Below are 15,487 nucleotides of genomic sequence, written 5' to 3' on the forward strand. Positions count from 1 at the left end.
TATCATGAAATAATGATTTAAAAGTTAAAATGGAGTTAATATACCTCTTTTTCTATATCACGTTCTATTGGTTTTTCATCTATATGCTAGGAAGTTGCAGGGAGGACAATTTCAAAGTATGAAGGAGAGAAAGTAACAAACAAAATGTTAGTGCAAACATAAAGTAACGTTTTTAGTTTGATTTCTAGTGATACATTGGGGGGGAAATAGCAGGTTTATTTTCTCCTCAATATACATTCCCATGCCGCATAGTCATTACTGTGCATCTTCTATTCACTATTCACTTGGCTGTTTTTAAATACAGCCAAATCCAGCTCCTACTGAAGTCAACTGAATTTGTGCCAGTGGCTTCTATAGGCTATGTACTGGATCCAAGCAAATGAATCCAATATTGAGATATAGAACAGATGTTTAACCATTTAATACAATAACTAGCTGTGCAGTACAAACTGCTTAACACTTGGTTACTCACATTTGCCAAATGCATGTGAAAGATCAGAAAAATTCCACTCACCTAAAGCTGACTTCATCTCTGTGCAACACTTTCCTAGTGCATACATACAGAGTGTATCGCATGCATAGATCTGCTAGTTCACTCTGAATTTAAAAAGTGAGCAAAACACATATCTTTTACACTATGCATGTTGTACTCCATATCTAAATGCCAAATGCATGGAAGTACTTCACCCTTTCTCCTCGACTTCAAGTTTAATTATATCCACTTTTTCAAATATGTTTATCTAAAGTGGAGCTGAGCTGGAATGCTGGTATGTCACATGATTAGATATATACTGCTTCCTTGTGCATTGTTGGGAAGGACCCTAAGTGCACATCTATTCATATCTATATTTTTTATAACAACAGACAGAACAAGGAGAAAATAGACCACTGAATTCTAGAATAACTACAGAAGTTAGTCCTTCATTCATTTGCCATTGACAATAACAGAAAATATTTTTGGAAGAATAAAATAAAAGTTCTACAGAAAACATGCTGGAGAAATTCTGAAAGACATTCTGGGGTTAACCACATAGCCTTCAGAATTTATTAGATTCACAAGTCACTTTCAAATGGAATTAACATGTACAGAGAAAACAATTCAAAATTCTGACTTGCATTATATGGATACTGGTCAGAAGACATGTAGTTTCCTTTTGTTGTAACTGCCACAGTGAAATATAGATTGGATTTGTTTGTTTGTATTATAGACCATTCCCATCTTCATATTATTTTTGTAATCTCAAAAATCAAACAAAAATAGATTTTTTCTAGAATTTTCTAGATGCTGCATACATTCAGACACCTCAAAAGCCTATGTGTTAAAAAAAAAAGTCAAGATATTTAGCAAACCTTTCCCAAGGATTCACTTTGCAGGTCTTCTAGACTACTTGATATTTTTTTCTGAGGTACCCTTAAAAAAATAAAGGCAATATTTTACATGAAAGTGTTTAAAGAATATAAAAAACACAGAAAGACACAAACACCCAATAACAGAAAGGACAGGTTGCTTACCTGTAACTGGAGTTCTTTGAGTAGTCATCTGCGAATCCATACAAATGGGTTATTCTGCATCTGCACAGCATTTCTGGATCCTACTGGAATTGCTAGGGAAGACTTTTTGGTGGTAGCTCTGCCCACTCTATATAGGCAAGATGTCTTCCCGCCCTTTCTCAGTTCCAAAAGAACTGAGCAGACAAGGAAGAGAGAAGGACATGAAAGAGGGGAGGATGGGTGGGATTTGTGTGAATTCACAGATGACCACTCGAAGAACTACCGTTATAGTAGTGCTTGATAAAGGTCAAAGTTTGTGACCAAACCGCAGCCTTGCAAATGTCCTCCAAGGGAATTCCAGAGAGGAAGGCTGAAGATGAAGCTACCGCCCTGGTGGAATGGGCTTGAATTTGAGCAGGCAGAGTCTTCCCAAAAATCTTATAGGAGAGGAGCATTGTGGAAGTCACCCATTTGGAGAAACATTGAGGTGTGACTGGAAGCCCCTTTTTGGGGCTGGAATAGCAGACAAAAAGTCTGGGAGAACGACAAGAGGACACAGTCCTCTCGAGGTAGAAGGCTAGCCCCTGCCTGACATCAAGGGAGTGGACCTGGCACTCAGTGTCGGTGGTCGGGTTCGGGGCTAGCCTTGGGAGAATGATGTCTTGACTGAGATGAAAAGTGTACACGACCTTTGGCAGAAAGGAAATGTCCGAACGGAGTACAACCTTGTCCTTAAAAAATTCAAGTATGGAGAGTTCGTACAGAGGGCACAAAGTTCACTGGCCCGGCGTGCTGAGGTGATGGCTATCAAGAAGGCTGTCTTCCAAGTGAGAAGCCTGAGGTCACAGGAAGCCAGAGGTTCAAAGGGTGAGGTAGTGAGTGCCGCTAAGGCGAGCTGGAGGTCCCAAGCCAGGATCGGGATCATTGCTAATGGTCTTAGGTTGGCAAGGCCTCTGAAAAATTTCTTCACAATTGAGTCAGTGAAGAAGGATGGGCGGCCGGAGAATTGGTAGCAGGCACAGATGGCTGCAAGGTAGCATTTTAAGGACAAAATGGAGATTCCAGATGCTGAAAGGTGGTGGAGGAAGTCCAAGACAATGGGGTCATTGACTTCTGAAAAGGTGAGTCACATTGAGGACAGGAAAGTAAAAAATTTAGCCCATTTAAGGGGGTAGGAGCGCTGAGTGGATGATGTCTTGCACCGGTACCGAGAGTTGGGTCAGGGCCAAAGTTTCAACGCCACTAGATGAAGAGTCCACGTCGGGGTGGTGAACCCGACCACTGTGAAGGGACAGGAGGTTGGGATGGAGCGGCAGAGGCCAGAATTGGTTGTTGGAGAGATGGAGTAGGGGGGTGAGCCACGGCTGCCTCGGCCACCAAGGGGTGATCAGGATCGTATGTGATCTCACTGTGCGCAGCTTTGCTATCACTCTGGTGATTAGAAGTAATGGGGGGGAGACGTAGAACTTTTTGCTGAACCACTGGAACAGGAAGGCATCCTCTCAGGAGCGAGGTGAAGGGATCCTGGAACAGAGGTGGTTGCAGTGAATGTTGAGATGAGAGGCGAAAAGGTCAATGTCTGGAGTCCCCCACAGAGAAAAGAGGTGGAGGGCAACCTGAGGGTTCAGTTGCCACTTGTGACGAGTCTGGAGCCCTGCCCAGTTTGTCTGCAAGCTCGTTCTCCTCTCCAGGGAGATGTATGGTTTGCAAGATGATCCATTTTCTGATGCACCAGTTCCAAATTTGAAGGGTGAGGCCGAGGAGGGTGGCCGACCTGGTACCTCCCTGTTCGTTGATATTGTCAGTGAGGAGGATGGAGACCTGGTTTCGCAGGGAGGGTTCAAAGGCCTTCAGTGCCTTCTGTACCGCTAGCATCTCGAGCACGTTGATGTGGAGTTGGCGTTCTTCGGGAGACCATCCCCAGTGGACAGAGAGGTCATCGAAATGGGCTTCCCAGCCCGTATTTGAGGCATTGGTGGTCAGTGAAGTCTGAGGTTGTTGAGGTACAAAGGGGATGCCCACCAAGACATTGTGTGGGTTGAGCCACCAGTGGAGAGGGTGGGCGACTGACCTTGGAACGGTGATCCACTCCATCCACCATGGATCATTGAAGGCAGGGTTGAAGACTGAGAGGAGCCATGACTGGAAGGGATGTATGCGGAGACGGGCCCTTGGCATGACATATGTTGTGGATGCCATATGGCTGAGGGCGAGCTGAGCTGTTCGTGCAGTAATGCGCCGGAAGGCAAGGCAGCGATGAATTGCAGACCTGAGGTTGAGGAACCTGTCTGCAGGTCATGGAGTCTAAGGTGGCTCCTATGAAGCGCATCCGCTGGTTTGGGCAGAGGGTGGACTTTTCTTTGTTGATCATGAGTCCCAAGTGGTGAAGGAGAGTGACTGCCAACTCAGGATGGGAGAGGAGCATCTGCCTGGACGGGACCACGAACAACCAGTCGTCGAGGTAAGGAAAGACAATGATGTTTTGTTGGCGGAGGTATGCAGCTATGATTGCCATGCACTTTGTGAAAACTCTTGGTGCAGTGGAAAGTCCAAAAGACAGTACTCAGTACCGAAAACAGTCAGGTCTGCCGGAGGAGGCGAGAAGGTTCCGGTGGGCCTCTCAGATGCTGATGTGGAAATAAGCATCCTGAAGATCCAAGGTGGTGAGCCAGTCTCACTCCTGCAGGACAGGCAAGATGGAGGCCAAGGTTACCATACGGAAACGCTTATAGGCAATGACAGAGTTGAGAAAACGCAAGTCCAGGATGGGACGGAGGCCCCCTGTGGCTTTTGAAACAATGAAGTATCGAGAGAAAAGGCAATGTTGGGTCCGGGACCGAGGGACGGGCTCGATGGCCCCTTTTTGAAGCAAGGAGCACACTTTGTTGAGAAGGGCGTCTGAGGGGGGAGTGGTGAGAATGATACCACTTAGGGGAGAGGATTGCAGCTCCAGGGCATAATCCCTACAGACGATGGAAAGCACCCACGAGTCGGATGTTATGGAAGCCCAAGAGTGGTGGAAGTGGGCCAGGCGATCCCCAAAAGGAGTTGACAGAACGAAGTGTGCTGGGGAGCTTCAGAAGCGGTGCTTGCCTTGTTCTGCATACTTCTTAAGGGAAGGGTCACTTGTATTTCTGTTTTTGTTGGCGTTTTTCTTGTTGTTGGGGAGGGAAGTGCTGTTGTTGGTCCGAAGACTGGTTGGATCTACCCTGGTTGGGGGGGGGGGTCTTTGCCATCTCGAACAGCATTGAGAGAAAGGAAGTCGAGGAAGAAGACATACCATATTTACGGGCTGTGTTCTTCATTTTGTTTTTGAAGTCTCCTTATGAAACAGTCCCGGAGCGTCGAAGGGGAGCTCTTTGATGGCCTGTTTGGCTTGAGGCGTTAGATCTGAAGACCTTAGCCAAGCGTGGTGTTGGAGGGCCAGGTGCCTGAGAGCTGTTGGGAAGCATAGTCAGCCAAGTGTCAGACCGCTGAGATCTGGTGTGAGGCCAGTGCATGAGCTTCTGCATGGATGGCCATGGCTGTCCATCTCTTGTCCTCAGGGAGGTCTTCATATAAGGGTAGATCAAGGGAAGTAATAGTGTCACTCTATTCTGCTCTGGTCAGGCCCCACCTGGAATATTGTGTCCAGTTCTGGGCACCACAATTCAAAAAGGACATTGAGAAACGAGAGCGTGTCCAAAGGAGGGCGACTAAAATGGTGAAGGGTCTGGAAACCATGCCCTATGAGAAACGACTTAGGGAGCTGGGGATGTTTAGCCTGGAGAAAAGAAGGTTAAGAGGTGATATGATAACCCTGTTTAAATATTTGAAGGGATGTCATATTGAGGAGTGAGCAAGCTTGTTTTCTGCTGCTCCAGAGACTAGGACCCGGAGCAATGGATGCAAGCTACAGGAAAAGAGATTCCACCTCAACATTAGGAAGAACTTCCTGACAGTAAGGGCTGTTCGACAGTGGAACACACTCCCTCGGAGTGTGGTGGAGTCTCTGTCTTTGGAGGTCTTTAAGCAGAGGCTGGATGGCCATCTGTCAGGGATGCTTTGATTGAGATTTCCTACATGGCAGGGGGTTGGACTGGATGGCCCTTGTGGTCTCTTCCAACTCTACAATTCTATGATTCTAAGAGCTTTCTCCCAAAGCTGCTGTTTGTAGGCAGCCATACACACTGAGTAGTTCTGGATTTTGAGGTCCAGGACTGCGGAGGCATAGGATTTCCATCCCGTGTTGTCAAGCTTACAACCCTCCTTGTCATTGGGGGGTCAGAGCTATCTTCGGGGCTGAGTGGACTTGGGAGGCTTCTACAATTGCCAAATTCGGGAGAGGATGTTCAAACAGCCAAATCTCTTTCGAGTGTGTGATACAGTAGAGATTGTCAAGCTTCTTGGTGGAAGGTTGGGCCACGAACAAAGTGGGCCAAGAGCTCATTGCAATACTAGACATGGATGGCAGGAATGCAATGGAGGTTGGAGTTGGGACCTTGTCCCGAACCCTCTCATCAAGAGCTTGAGAGTCTGCATGGAGGACTTCAATGTTCAGGGCTCTGCCCATTTGGACCATTTGTTCTGAGAAAGAAAAAATGTCATCCGAAGGAGAGGGGACCTCGAGAAAGGCGAGAGACTGTGACTGCTGAGCATGAGCATAGTTGGAGATGGAGTGGTCTGTGGATTCAGTGGAAGCTGACCTGGTCCGAGCCGAGAGGGCCTGAGTGGTTACCAGTACCGACAATGAGGGGTGCACTTGGAGAGAGACAGCAGAAGTTGACTGTATAAGTCGAACTGGTTCCACTCAGGAAGCCGAGGAGAGGCGAGACTGAAGTGGGTGCCTGTAGCTTGATAAAAGACAACATCTCATCGGGGGGGGGGGGGGGGGTGTTCAGTAAGGACAGAGGATGCGTCATAGTCCTGTTCATCCTTGAAACAAACAACCTCCGAAGTCTGGGAGAGTCGGTCCGGTATCAATACTTGGGTGAAAGGGGAAGCTTCCTCTTCACCCTCCAAGAGTTGGTAGGGTTCAGACAAGGAATGGAGGAAGGTGGCTGTGTTTGGTCGGGCCCGAGAGTCAGGACGAGGAGACAACTGAGGTTCAGGCATCCGGGCAGGGATGGGACTTTTTCCCGGAGTGATGGGATGAGTCATTGGACTTTTCCCGAGACTTGTGTTTTCTTTTCTCCAGGTTGGAGGAGTCTGAGGACTTCTTCCTTTTTGGTGAGGTTGGGTGGCCAGCCACATCCTGGGGTTGGTCTGGGGTTGGTGACCATGAAATTTCCAAAGTGGGTTTGCCCTCGGCATCAGTAGCCTTGGCAGGGACCCTTGGAACAGGGACGTAGCCAAGGGGGGGGGGGTTCTTGGGGTCTGGACCCCCCCTTCCATTAGAAAAATGAATGGTGTGTGCTGCTGCACCGCTGCACCCAAGCCCCATTATAATGGTAGCACTTAGTCTGGACCCCCCCTTCCTAAAATCCTAGCTACGTCCCTGCTTGTAGGAGACAAAGGGGTAGTGCCTTTGGCAGCAGTAGCCTTGGCAGGGACCCCTGAGGACAAAGATTAGAGCTTGTCTTTGGTGGCGGCAGCATTGCCAGAGGCTCTAGAGGTGGAGGGAGGCTTCAAAATTTGTGTGTAGAGTATGGATGTAAGGCGAATCTCCCTATTTTTCCTGGCCTGCGGAGTGAAGGCCATGCAGTGAGGGCAGGAAGCAGGGACATGGCCCTCACCTAGGCAGAGGAGGCACAAGGAGTGTCCGTTGAGTGCCGGGATATTTGTCTCACATTCAGAGCACTTCTTAAAAGAGTGCGCAGACATCTTTAGACCAAGGCCCAGGGATGAAGAGAGAGAACTGTCAAGAAGTCTGAGTGTTATCGTTAATCAGAGTCCAAAACCAAGTCCAAATCACAATCCAAAGAGTAGTCAGAATCAAATGAAGTCAGAGCAAATGCAGGAAACGAAAACGAAAGCTAAGGAAGGAGCAATTCTAAGCGAGGTTTCTAAGCTGCTCACATGGTGGACAAAAGGAACTGTGAAAGGGCGGGAAGACATCCTGCCTATATAAAGGGTGGGCGGAGATACCGCCAAAAAGTCTTCCCTAATGATTCCAGTAGGATCCGGAAATGATGCAGGCACAGAATAACCCATTTGTGTGCTTCGCAGAGACCTTGAAGAAGAACCACAGATCCTTCAATATGATTAGCTAGAACAGGTGTGGCAAAGCCGTGAACTTCCAGATGTTGGTGAACTCTTATACCATTTACTTGGCTTGCTAGGGAGACGGGAATTTAGCAACATCGGGAGGGTCACAGTTTCCCCAATCCTGAACTTGAAGTTACACTATAAACTGACATTTCATAATTTTTATAGTTTTTTTGTGGGTTTTTCGGGCTATGTGGCCATGTTCTAGAAGAGTTTTTTCCTGATGTTTCGCCAGCATCTGTGGCTGGCATCTTCAGAATTTTTCTCTTATTGTCTCATCACTGGCAATGTCAAATTTCATTATAAATTATGAAAGCCACAGATATAGTGTTTCCATGCATACCTCATCACATTTAAAAGCTCTCACCATCTACAATGTGTGTGTGTGTGTGTGTGTGTGTGAATGTGTGTGTGCGCGCACACACACACACAAACACATACAGTATTTATCAAACCAGTTTGTTAAACAAACATGTTGGTGATTAGCAAACCACACAGGAGCATCACTGGTATAGTAGAGCTACATGTGCATGGCCCAGCAAACGTGGCATTTCTAGATGCAATGGAATACGTGTAGAATATCTGCAGTAATAAAGATGGTACCCACAGACTACATCACATATAAATTTGGAAGTGAGAGTCATAAGTATGCTGATTTCTTACTGCTGTCTATTGGTATAGGCATGTATGATAAATGGGAGTGCCTCTATTTATCAGAGCCTTCTCTTCAGCTAACAAAAGGTTAACTCTGGGAGCAGATACTGTATGAGGTGAATTACATCACCACGTGTGAGAAACTTTTTCCCAACGTCAGAATGCATACAACCTTTGGACTAATTTTCCAACTAGAAGTAAAAAAACAATAATCAGAATATAGTAGTTTCTGTGCCCTACTAAACCAGGGGTGTGCAAAGGTGGTCTGCAAACCAAATGAAACCCTAAACCATCTTTGCAGATGTCTTTTCTTTTCTTTCTTGCAAAAACATTTTTGCATTTTAAAAAATGCCACCAGGGGTGTAAGTGGTGCCCTACCCTGTACTAAACAGTGAATATATTGATATATACCTTGTTTTTCCACTAACAAAAGACACTTAATTTGCAAAATCAAATGAAAATGGCTAGTTAAAATCTAGAATGCTGATTAAACGTTCATTAAAACGCACCAATAAAAAGAAAGCAACACAACACAACCATTCAAAACTCCACTCAGCAGTTTAATGGCCAAAGACCTGTCTGAATAGAAAAGGCCTTTGCCTGTCAGTGGGAGGATGACAGAAAGAAGACCAGACACAGCTCAGAATAAGAGATTGTGGTCTAACTATTGGCATCCTTTGTGGAGGAATGTTCTGGCCAATTAGAATTGCTTGGTTCCTTTGAACTGGGGCCAGTGGTCACTTATTTTGCAAGTAAACCACAAATTATCCAAAAGAACCTTGCATAATTTGACTGAGATGTCTCCACAGCATTATTCTTCTTACCTATTTTGGAATTCCAGGCTTTCTCCATTTGTTGAAAATTTATTTGCAGGAACTGGAGAACCTCCACTGTTAATAAATATGGTAAACAGGCAGAGACTTTAAAAGAACAATCTTTTAGGCACATTCCCAAATTATCCCCCAATTATCCCATCTAGTTTTATACTGGTAGCACAAAAATATTTTTTTGCAACAACAGAAAGTTCATTCATAGTGTATCCAGAATGACCAAAAAGTCCCAGATTTTGTACCTGTTCTTTCCAATGTTATATTGGGTTAATATAAACAAACCAATGGGTTTAAAAAGTCTTTGATTGTACTGGGAGTTGACAAAGATATTCTGGATAAACAAAACATGTATGGATTTCCAAAATAAAAGTAACAAGAAAGAAAAGTAACAAAATCTGGGACTTTCTGGTCTTTTTAATCAGTCTGAATGCATCCTCAAAGTAATAATGATTTACAAAGAAAAATGTGACGTGAGATCTTGCCTGATTTCCAGTACTTTTTGTGGCGGAGGAGGCAACATAGGTGGGGTCGATTCCCGTGGAAGTATCTGTGCAAAAGAATTTAAATACACTGAAAACAAAATCCACTACAATCCATGTAAAATATAGAGGAAAGGAAAAATCAACCAACCAACCTCTGGTTTATATATTTCCATTTGGGGCTTATTGATAGGATTCCATTTTCTTAAAGTTGCCTCAAAATCATCTTCACTGGTACTAGACAAAACTCTTTCTGAAGTTCCTGAAAGGATTATAATTTAATTTATGCATGGGTCAATTTTTTTTAAAATGTCACTTTAGGCATAACATGTTTAAGCTCAAATTCAGTCAAGTGTTCACTCAGATTCATAACTTCTTGTAGTGCAGACAGGATGCAAAATGTGAAGCCAGTTAAGTAAATCTATTAGTCAATGAATAAGTACTTATGTGTGTTGCTGATCATTAGGTAATATGTTCAATAAATAGATACATAGTACAGGCTGAATATTCCTCATCCGGAAATCTAATATGCTCCAAAATCCAAAACTAAAATAGTGACATCCTTGTTTTCTGATGTTTCAGCATACACAAATGTTGTTTTATGCATAAAATTATTAATTTTTGTTTACAAAATTATCTTCATGCTATGTGTGTAAGGTGTATAATAAGTTTAATGATAAGTTTATTTGTATTTTCCCACTTCTCCCAACGGATCGAAGTGGGATTACAACCAAAAATCTCCATACAGGCAATAATGTCTAAAATACATATCATAAAAACATCACAAAGTATAAAAATTTCAATTACTGTAATCGCAGGGCAGCGGGCAGTTATGCTGTTATGACTGGAAGTGGGGTTTCCTAAAGTTCTTTATAGAAGGTCAGGTGGGTATGCCCGCCGGAAGAGATCTGTCTTTAGTGACTTCTTAAAGGCATCAAGGGTTGTGATGAGACGGATCTCCTCCGGCAGATTGTTCCATAACCTGGGGGCCATAGCTGTATATGCTCTTTTGGAAGTAACTGTTAGTCTGACCTTTGGGTAGTCTAACAGATTCTTCCCTGTTGTGCTGAGGGCTACAATTTAGTATGCACAATATTCATGAATTTCATGTTTAGACTTGGATCCCTTCTCCAAGATATCTCATTATATATATGTAAGTATTCCAAAATTTAAAAAAATCCAAAATCCAGAACATTTCTGGTTCCAAGCATTTTGGATAAGGGAGACTCAACCTGTACACGTTCTAAGTTCAATAAAAAGAACATGTTTCTCTAAAAGGGATTGAAAATTAAAATTTAGAACTGAATATGGTTAAAAGATTTAAGATACATAAAAATTACCACAATCTTAAACATACTAAGAATCAGATTATACAAAACAAGTCAACAACTTTAGTAATGCTTTGTAATACAATTCAGATAGCTCTATACAATAAACACAATAGAATGTCCACGTCTGTAAAGCGTGGTACTGTCTCATTTGAGAGCTACTCACCATTGGGCAACAAGAATTTTGGCATATTATTTCTTTCAGTGATGATTAACAGAAATTTAGTGTTAAACAAAAGCTTTTCTGCTGGCAGTATTGTAACGTTAAGTGCTCTGGCCAGGTTCTAAAGTCTGGAGGAATTCTGTACTACTGTACTATTGGTGGAGGTTGGGGGGGAGGGGGGGAGACATGGTCAATTCAGTTTTAGGTATATATATTAGCCAAATGTTCTGTAGTTAATTATAGCAAACTGGGTCACAATGTATTCTGTATCAAGTGAGATCTTTAAATGTACATTATGTCACTGGAAAATATAAATGTGTGGAACAAAATATTGCCCAATACCATCAATTTGACATATTATGTTTCGAGAAATACAGGATAGGTTACAAAACAAGAAAATTACTTCCAGCTTTTGATATATCTTCTGTACAGTCTGGAAAAAGGATAGCAATTTAATATTATTTTCATGTTAGACCTATTATTAAGAAGAGTTAAAGGAGGGTTTGGCTGGTCTTAATGACTATCACATTATAGGAAAGTTGATTGTTTAAAATAGCTTCTGAGTTTCCACTTCTCTTATCGTCTCAGCAACATTCCCATCTTTAGCAAAAAGTGTGACGATAGTACTGAAAGCTACATAGTCATAGCAAGTGGAGGCTCATTTAAAAAATCAGAGTTTAAAGGGTGGAAATTGGCCTTGGAAATCCATTAGTCTTTCGACTCCCATTACTGGATTTATAAAGGAAGAGTACCCTTAGGATTTAAATGATTTTGGTATGTGTCCATCTGTTTAAAACTGTGTTTGCAGGATGCTGCCCTGGTCCCCCCATCTTTAAAGTCAACTTTTCAAAATTGCTTTTCTATGTGTTCTCTTCTTGGCTGCTTTATTTTAAATTCAGACAGGAAGTGTAACATTTTATGCAGCAGTCTAGTCAGGCAAGGAAAAATGCTATAGTAGACAAAATGTCTTTCAAAAAACTTCACTCTAATAATTTTATTATGCCTCCTTTAAAGTGACAGAAGGCTACATGACCAAATAAGGATAAACAGTCTGAGATATACTTTAGTGGGCAGTAAATTCATTCTCTCTTATTAGTTTTGCTGAATCCCATGGAAATCCCAAAAAGTCTGCAACATTACTACCTAGGAACATAGGCAGTTGCTTAATAATGAATCAAGCACTGTCTAGCTAAATGCTGCCTAGCAAGATGGTCAGCATAGACATGTTGTCCTACCTGTGCCTTGCTGTGTGCATGTTATTTAAGAACAAATGGAATGCATCTAAGAATGCACATCAAAGTTACTGACTCATGTGCAATCTATTTTTAAAAATTAGTGTACTACACTGCATTGATAGGGCCTCCCAGTATTGTTGCCCTACAACTCCCATCATTCTTTACCACCAGTTATTGATTAGGCCAGATTAGGGTTGCAGTCCAACAACATCTGGAAGACCACAAGCAGTCCACATCTCCAGCAATGAGCAACTGCTGGCAAAACTTGTTGCACAAATGCCAAGCAGAGCCTAAAGAGGAATTTAACACCCAAGCAGCTGCACAACATAATAGTGAGAACCCGGACCCACTTGGCTCCAAAATAAGGTCAGAAAAGATCAACTACCAATAGACAATTGTTCTGTGTTTATTACAACTCATAGAATCATAGAATCGTAGAGTTGGAAGAGACCACTAGGGCCATCCAGTCCAACCCCCTGCCATGCAGGAAATCCAAATCAAAGCATGCCTGACAGATGGCCATCCAGCCTCTGTTTAAAGATCTCCAAGGAAGGAGACTCTATCACCCTCCGAGGGAGTGCATTCCACTGTCGAAAAGCCCTTACTGTCAGGAAGTTCCTCCTAATGTTGAGGTAGAATCTCTTTCCCTGTAGCTTGCATCCATTGTTCCGGGTTCTTTTCTCTGGAGCAGAAGAAAACAAGCTTGTTCCCTCCTCAATATGACATCCCTTCAAATATTTAAACAGGGCTATTATATCACCTCTTAACCTTCTTTTCTCCAGGCTAAACATCCCCAGCTCCCTATGTCGTTCCTCATAGGGCATGGTTTCCAGACCCTTCACCATTTTTGTCGCCCTCCTTTGGACACGCTCCAGTTTCTCAATGTCCTTTCTGAACTGTGGCGCCCAGAACTGGACACAATATTCCAGGTGGGGCCTGACCAGAGCAGAATATAGTGGCACTATTACTTCTCTTGATCTAGACACAATACTTTTATTGATGCAGCCTAAAATTGCATTGGCCTTTTTAGCTGCCGCATCACACTGTTCACTCATGTTCAACTTGTGGTCTACTTGGACTCCTAGATCCCTTTCACACGTAGTTTCATTCAGCCAGGTGGCACCCATCCTATATTTGTGCATTTTATTTTTCCACCCTAAGTGCAATACCTTACATTTCTCCGTGTTGAATTTCATTTTGTTAGCTTTGGCCCAGCTTTCTAGTCTATTCAGGTCATTTTGAATCTTGATCCTGTCCTCTGGGGTATTAGTTATTCCTCCTAATTTGGTGTCATCTGCAAATTTGATAAGTATGCTCCCAATTCTGTCATCCAGGTCATCGATAAAGATGTTGAATAACACTGGGCCCAGGACAGAGCCCTGTGGGACTCCACTGGTCACTTCTCTACAGGATGAAAAGGAGCCATTGTTGAGCACCCTTTGGGTTCGGCCGGTCAACCAGTTACAAATCCATGTAACAGTTACCATGTCTAGTCCACATTTTACAAGCTTGTTTGCAAGAATGTCATGGGAAACCTTGTCAAAGGCCTTACTGAAATCAAGATATACTACATCCACAGCATTCCCTTCATCTAACAAGCTGGTAATTTTATCAAAGAAAGAGATTAGATTTGTCTGGCATGACTTGTTTCTCTGAAACCCAAGTTGACTTTTTGTGATTATGGAATTGCCATCTAGATGTTCACAGACTCTTTGTTTAATTATCTGCTCTAGAATCTTTCCTGGTATTGATGTCAGACTAACTGGACGATAATTGTTGGGATCCTCTTTTTTCCCCTTTTTGAAGATGGGGACAACGTTTGCCCTCCTCCAGTCTGCTGGGATTTCTCCTGTTTTCCAGGAGTTTTCAAAGATTATTGCCAATGGCTCCGATATTACATTTGCCAGTTCTTTTAATACCCTTGGATGTAGCTCATCTGGTCCTGGAGACTTAAATTCATTTATGTTAAACAGGTATTCCTGTACTATCTCTTTACTTATTCTGTGCTGAAATTCCCCTATTCTGTCCTCTGCTCCATTATCCTCAGGTTGAGCACCCTTTTCTGAGAAGACTGAGGCAAAGAAGGTGTTGAGTAATTCTGCCTTTTCTCTGTCCCGTTAACATTTTGCCATCCTCTCGATGCAGTGGCCCTACCATTTCCTTCTTCTTACTTTTGCTGCGGATATATCCAAAAAAGCCCTTTTTGTTGTCTTTAACCTCTCTAGCAAGCTTGAGTTCATTCTGTGCTTTAGCTTTTCTGACTTTACCCCTACACATGCCTGCTATTTCTTTGAATTCCTTTTTCGTGATTTCCCCCTTTTTCCATTTCTTATACATGCTCCGTTTAAAACTTAGCTCAGTTGAAAGTTCCTTAGTCATCCATCCTGGTTTCGTGAAACACCTCCCATTTTTCTTTTTCACTGGCACTCGTTGAAACTGTGCCTTCAGTATCTCCCTTTTGAGAAAGTCTCAAACCGTCCTGAACTCCTTTATCTTTTAGTATTTCTGACCATGGAATCACCCTCAATTCTTCTCTAAGTTTACTGAAATTCGCTCTCCTAAAGTCTAGAATGCGTGTTTGACTATGCCTGGCTTCTCCTTTCCACTGTATTACAAACTTCAGGAGAACTCAGCCACCTTCACAAGCAAATAAGATTACCCAAGGTGGCCATCATACTGGACTGACTTTGGAATTGATGCGAGTATTATTATTATTTTTTGATGCTGGAGAAATACAATGAGCCAAGCATTGCATTTTCTTGCCCAACACACATGGAACAATATGGAGAAACTGGCCAAAGATAAAGTGCTAGCAGTCAGACACAAATCACACACACACAGAGGAAATCAGTTCCATAGGAACTGTTATTGCAAAGAATCATAGAGTTAGAAGAGACCACAATGGCTATTCAATCCAATAAATTGTCTATTGCAGGGAAGAATGCTATGCATTCATTGGCAAAAGTTTCAGAGGGATGCCATACATTTCCTTAAACATCCAGTTGAATTACGGCATGGCCAAGCTGTATAAAGTAAAGAACAAGGAGAAGGCCAACAGTTCAATATCCCTCTGAGAAAAAGCTTCCTACAGCCCCACATCCCATGTTTTCTGTGCTGCCAT

The 15,487-nt window shown here is 43.1% G+C and overlaps 1 protein-coding gene across 8 annotated transcripts in view; it reads right to left on the bottom strand.

Annotated features, from left to right (window-relative positions):
• LOC149314491 (liprin-beta-2-like) overlaps positions 1–15,487 on the bottom strand; it is a 183,877-nt gene that overhangs the window by 24,908 nt on the left and 143,482 nt on the right. For 7 of the 8 annotated variants that reach the window (XM_089521240.1, XM_089521234.1, XM_089521233.1 and 4 more), the window contains 5 exons: positions 9,796–9,902; positions 9,644–9,708; positions 9,156–9,221; positions 1,351–1,411; positions 45–86 (listed from right to left, as the gene is read on the bottom strand). In XM_089521240.1, the coding sequence (XP_089377366.1) occupies positions 45–86; positions 1,351–1,411; positions 9,156–9,221; positions 9,644–9,708; positions 9,796–9,902 (341 nt within the window). The remainder of the gene's footprint in view (positions 1–44; positions 87–1,350; positions 1,412–9,155; positions 9,222–9,643; positions 9,709–9,795; positions 9,903–15,487) is intronic. The other variant, XM_089521235.1, reaches the window with a different exon arrangement.

The sequence above is a fragment of the Sceloporus occidentalis genome, unplaced genomic scaffold, assembly GCF_023333645.1.
Source record: "Sceloporus occidentalis isolate IW3139 unplaced genomic scaffold, rSceOcc1.0.p SCAF_4, whole genome shotgun sequence".
NCBI classification, from domain to species: domain Eukaryota; kingdom Metazoa; phylum Chordata; class Lepidosauria; order Squamata; family Phrynosomatidae; genus Sceloporus; species Sceloporus occidentalis.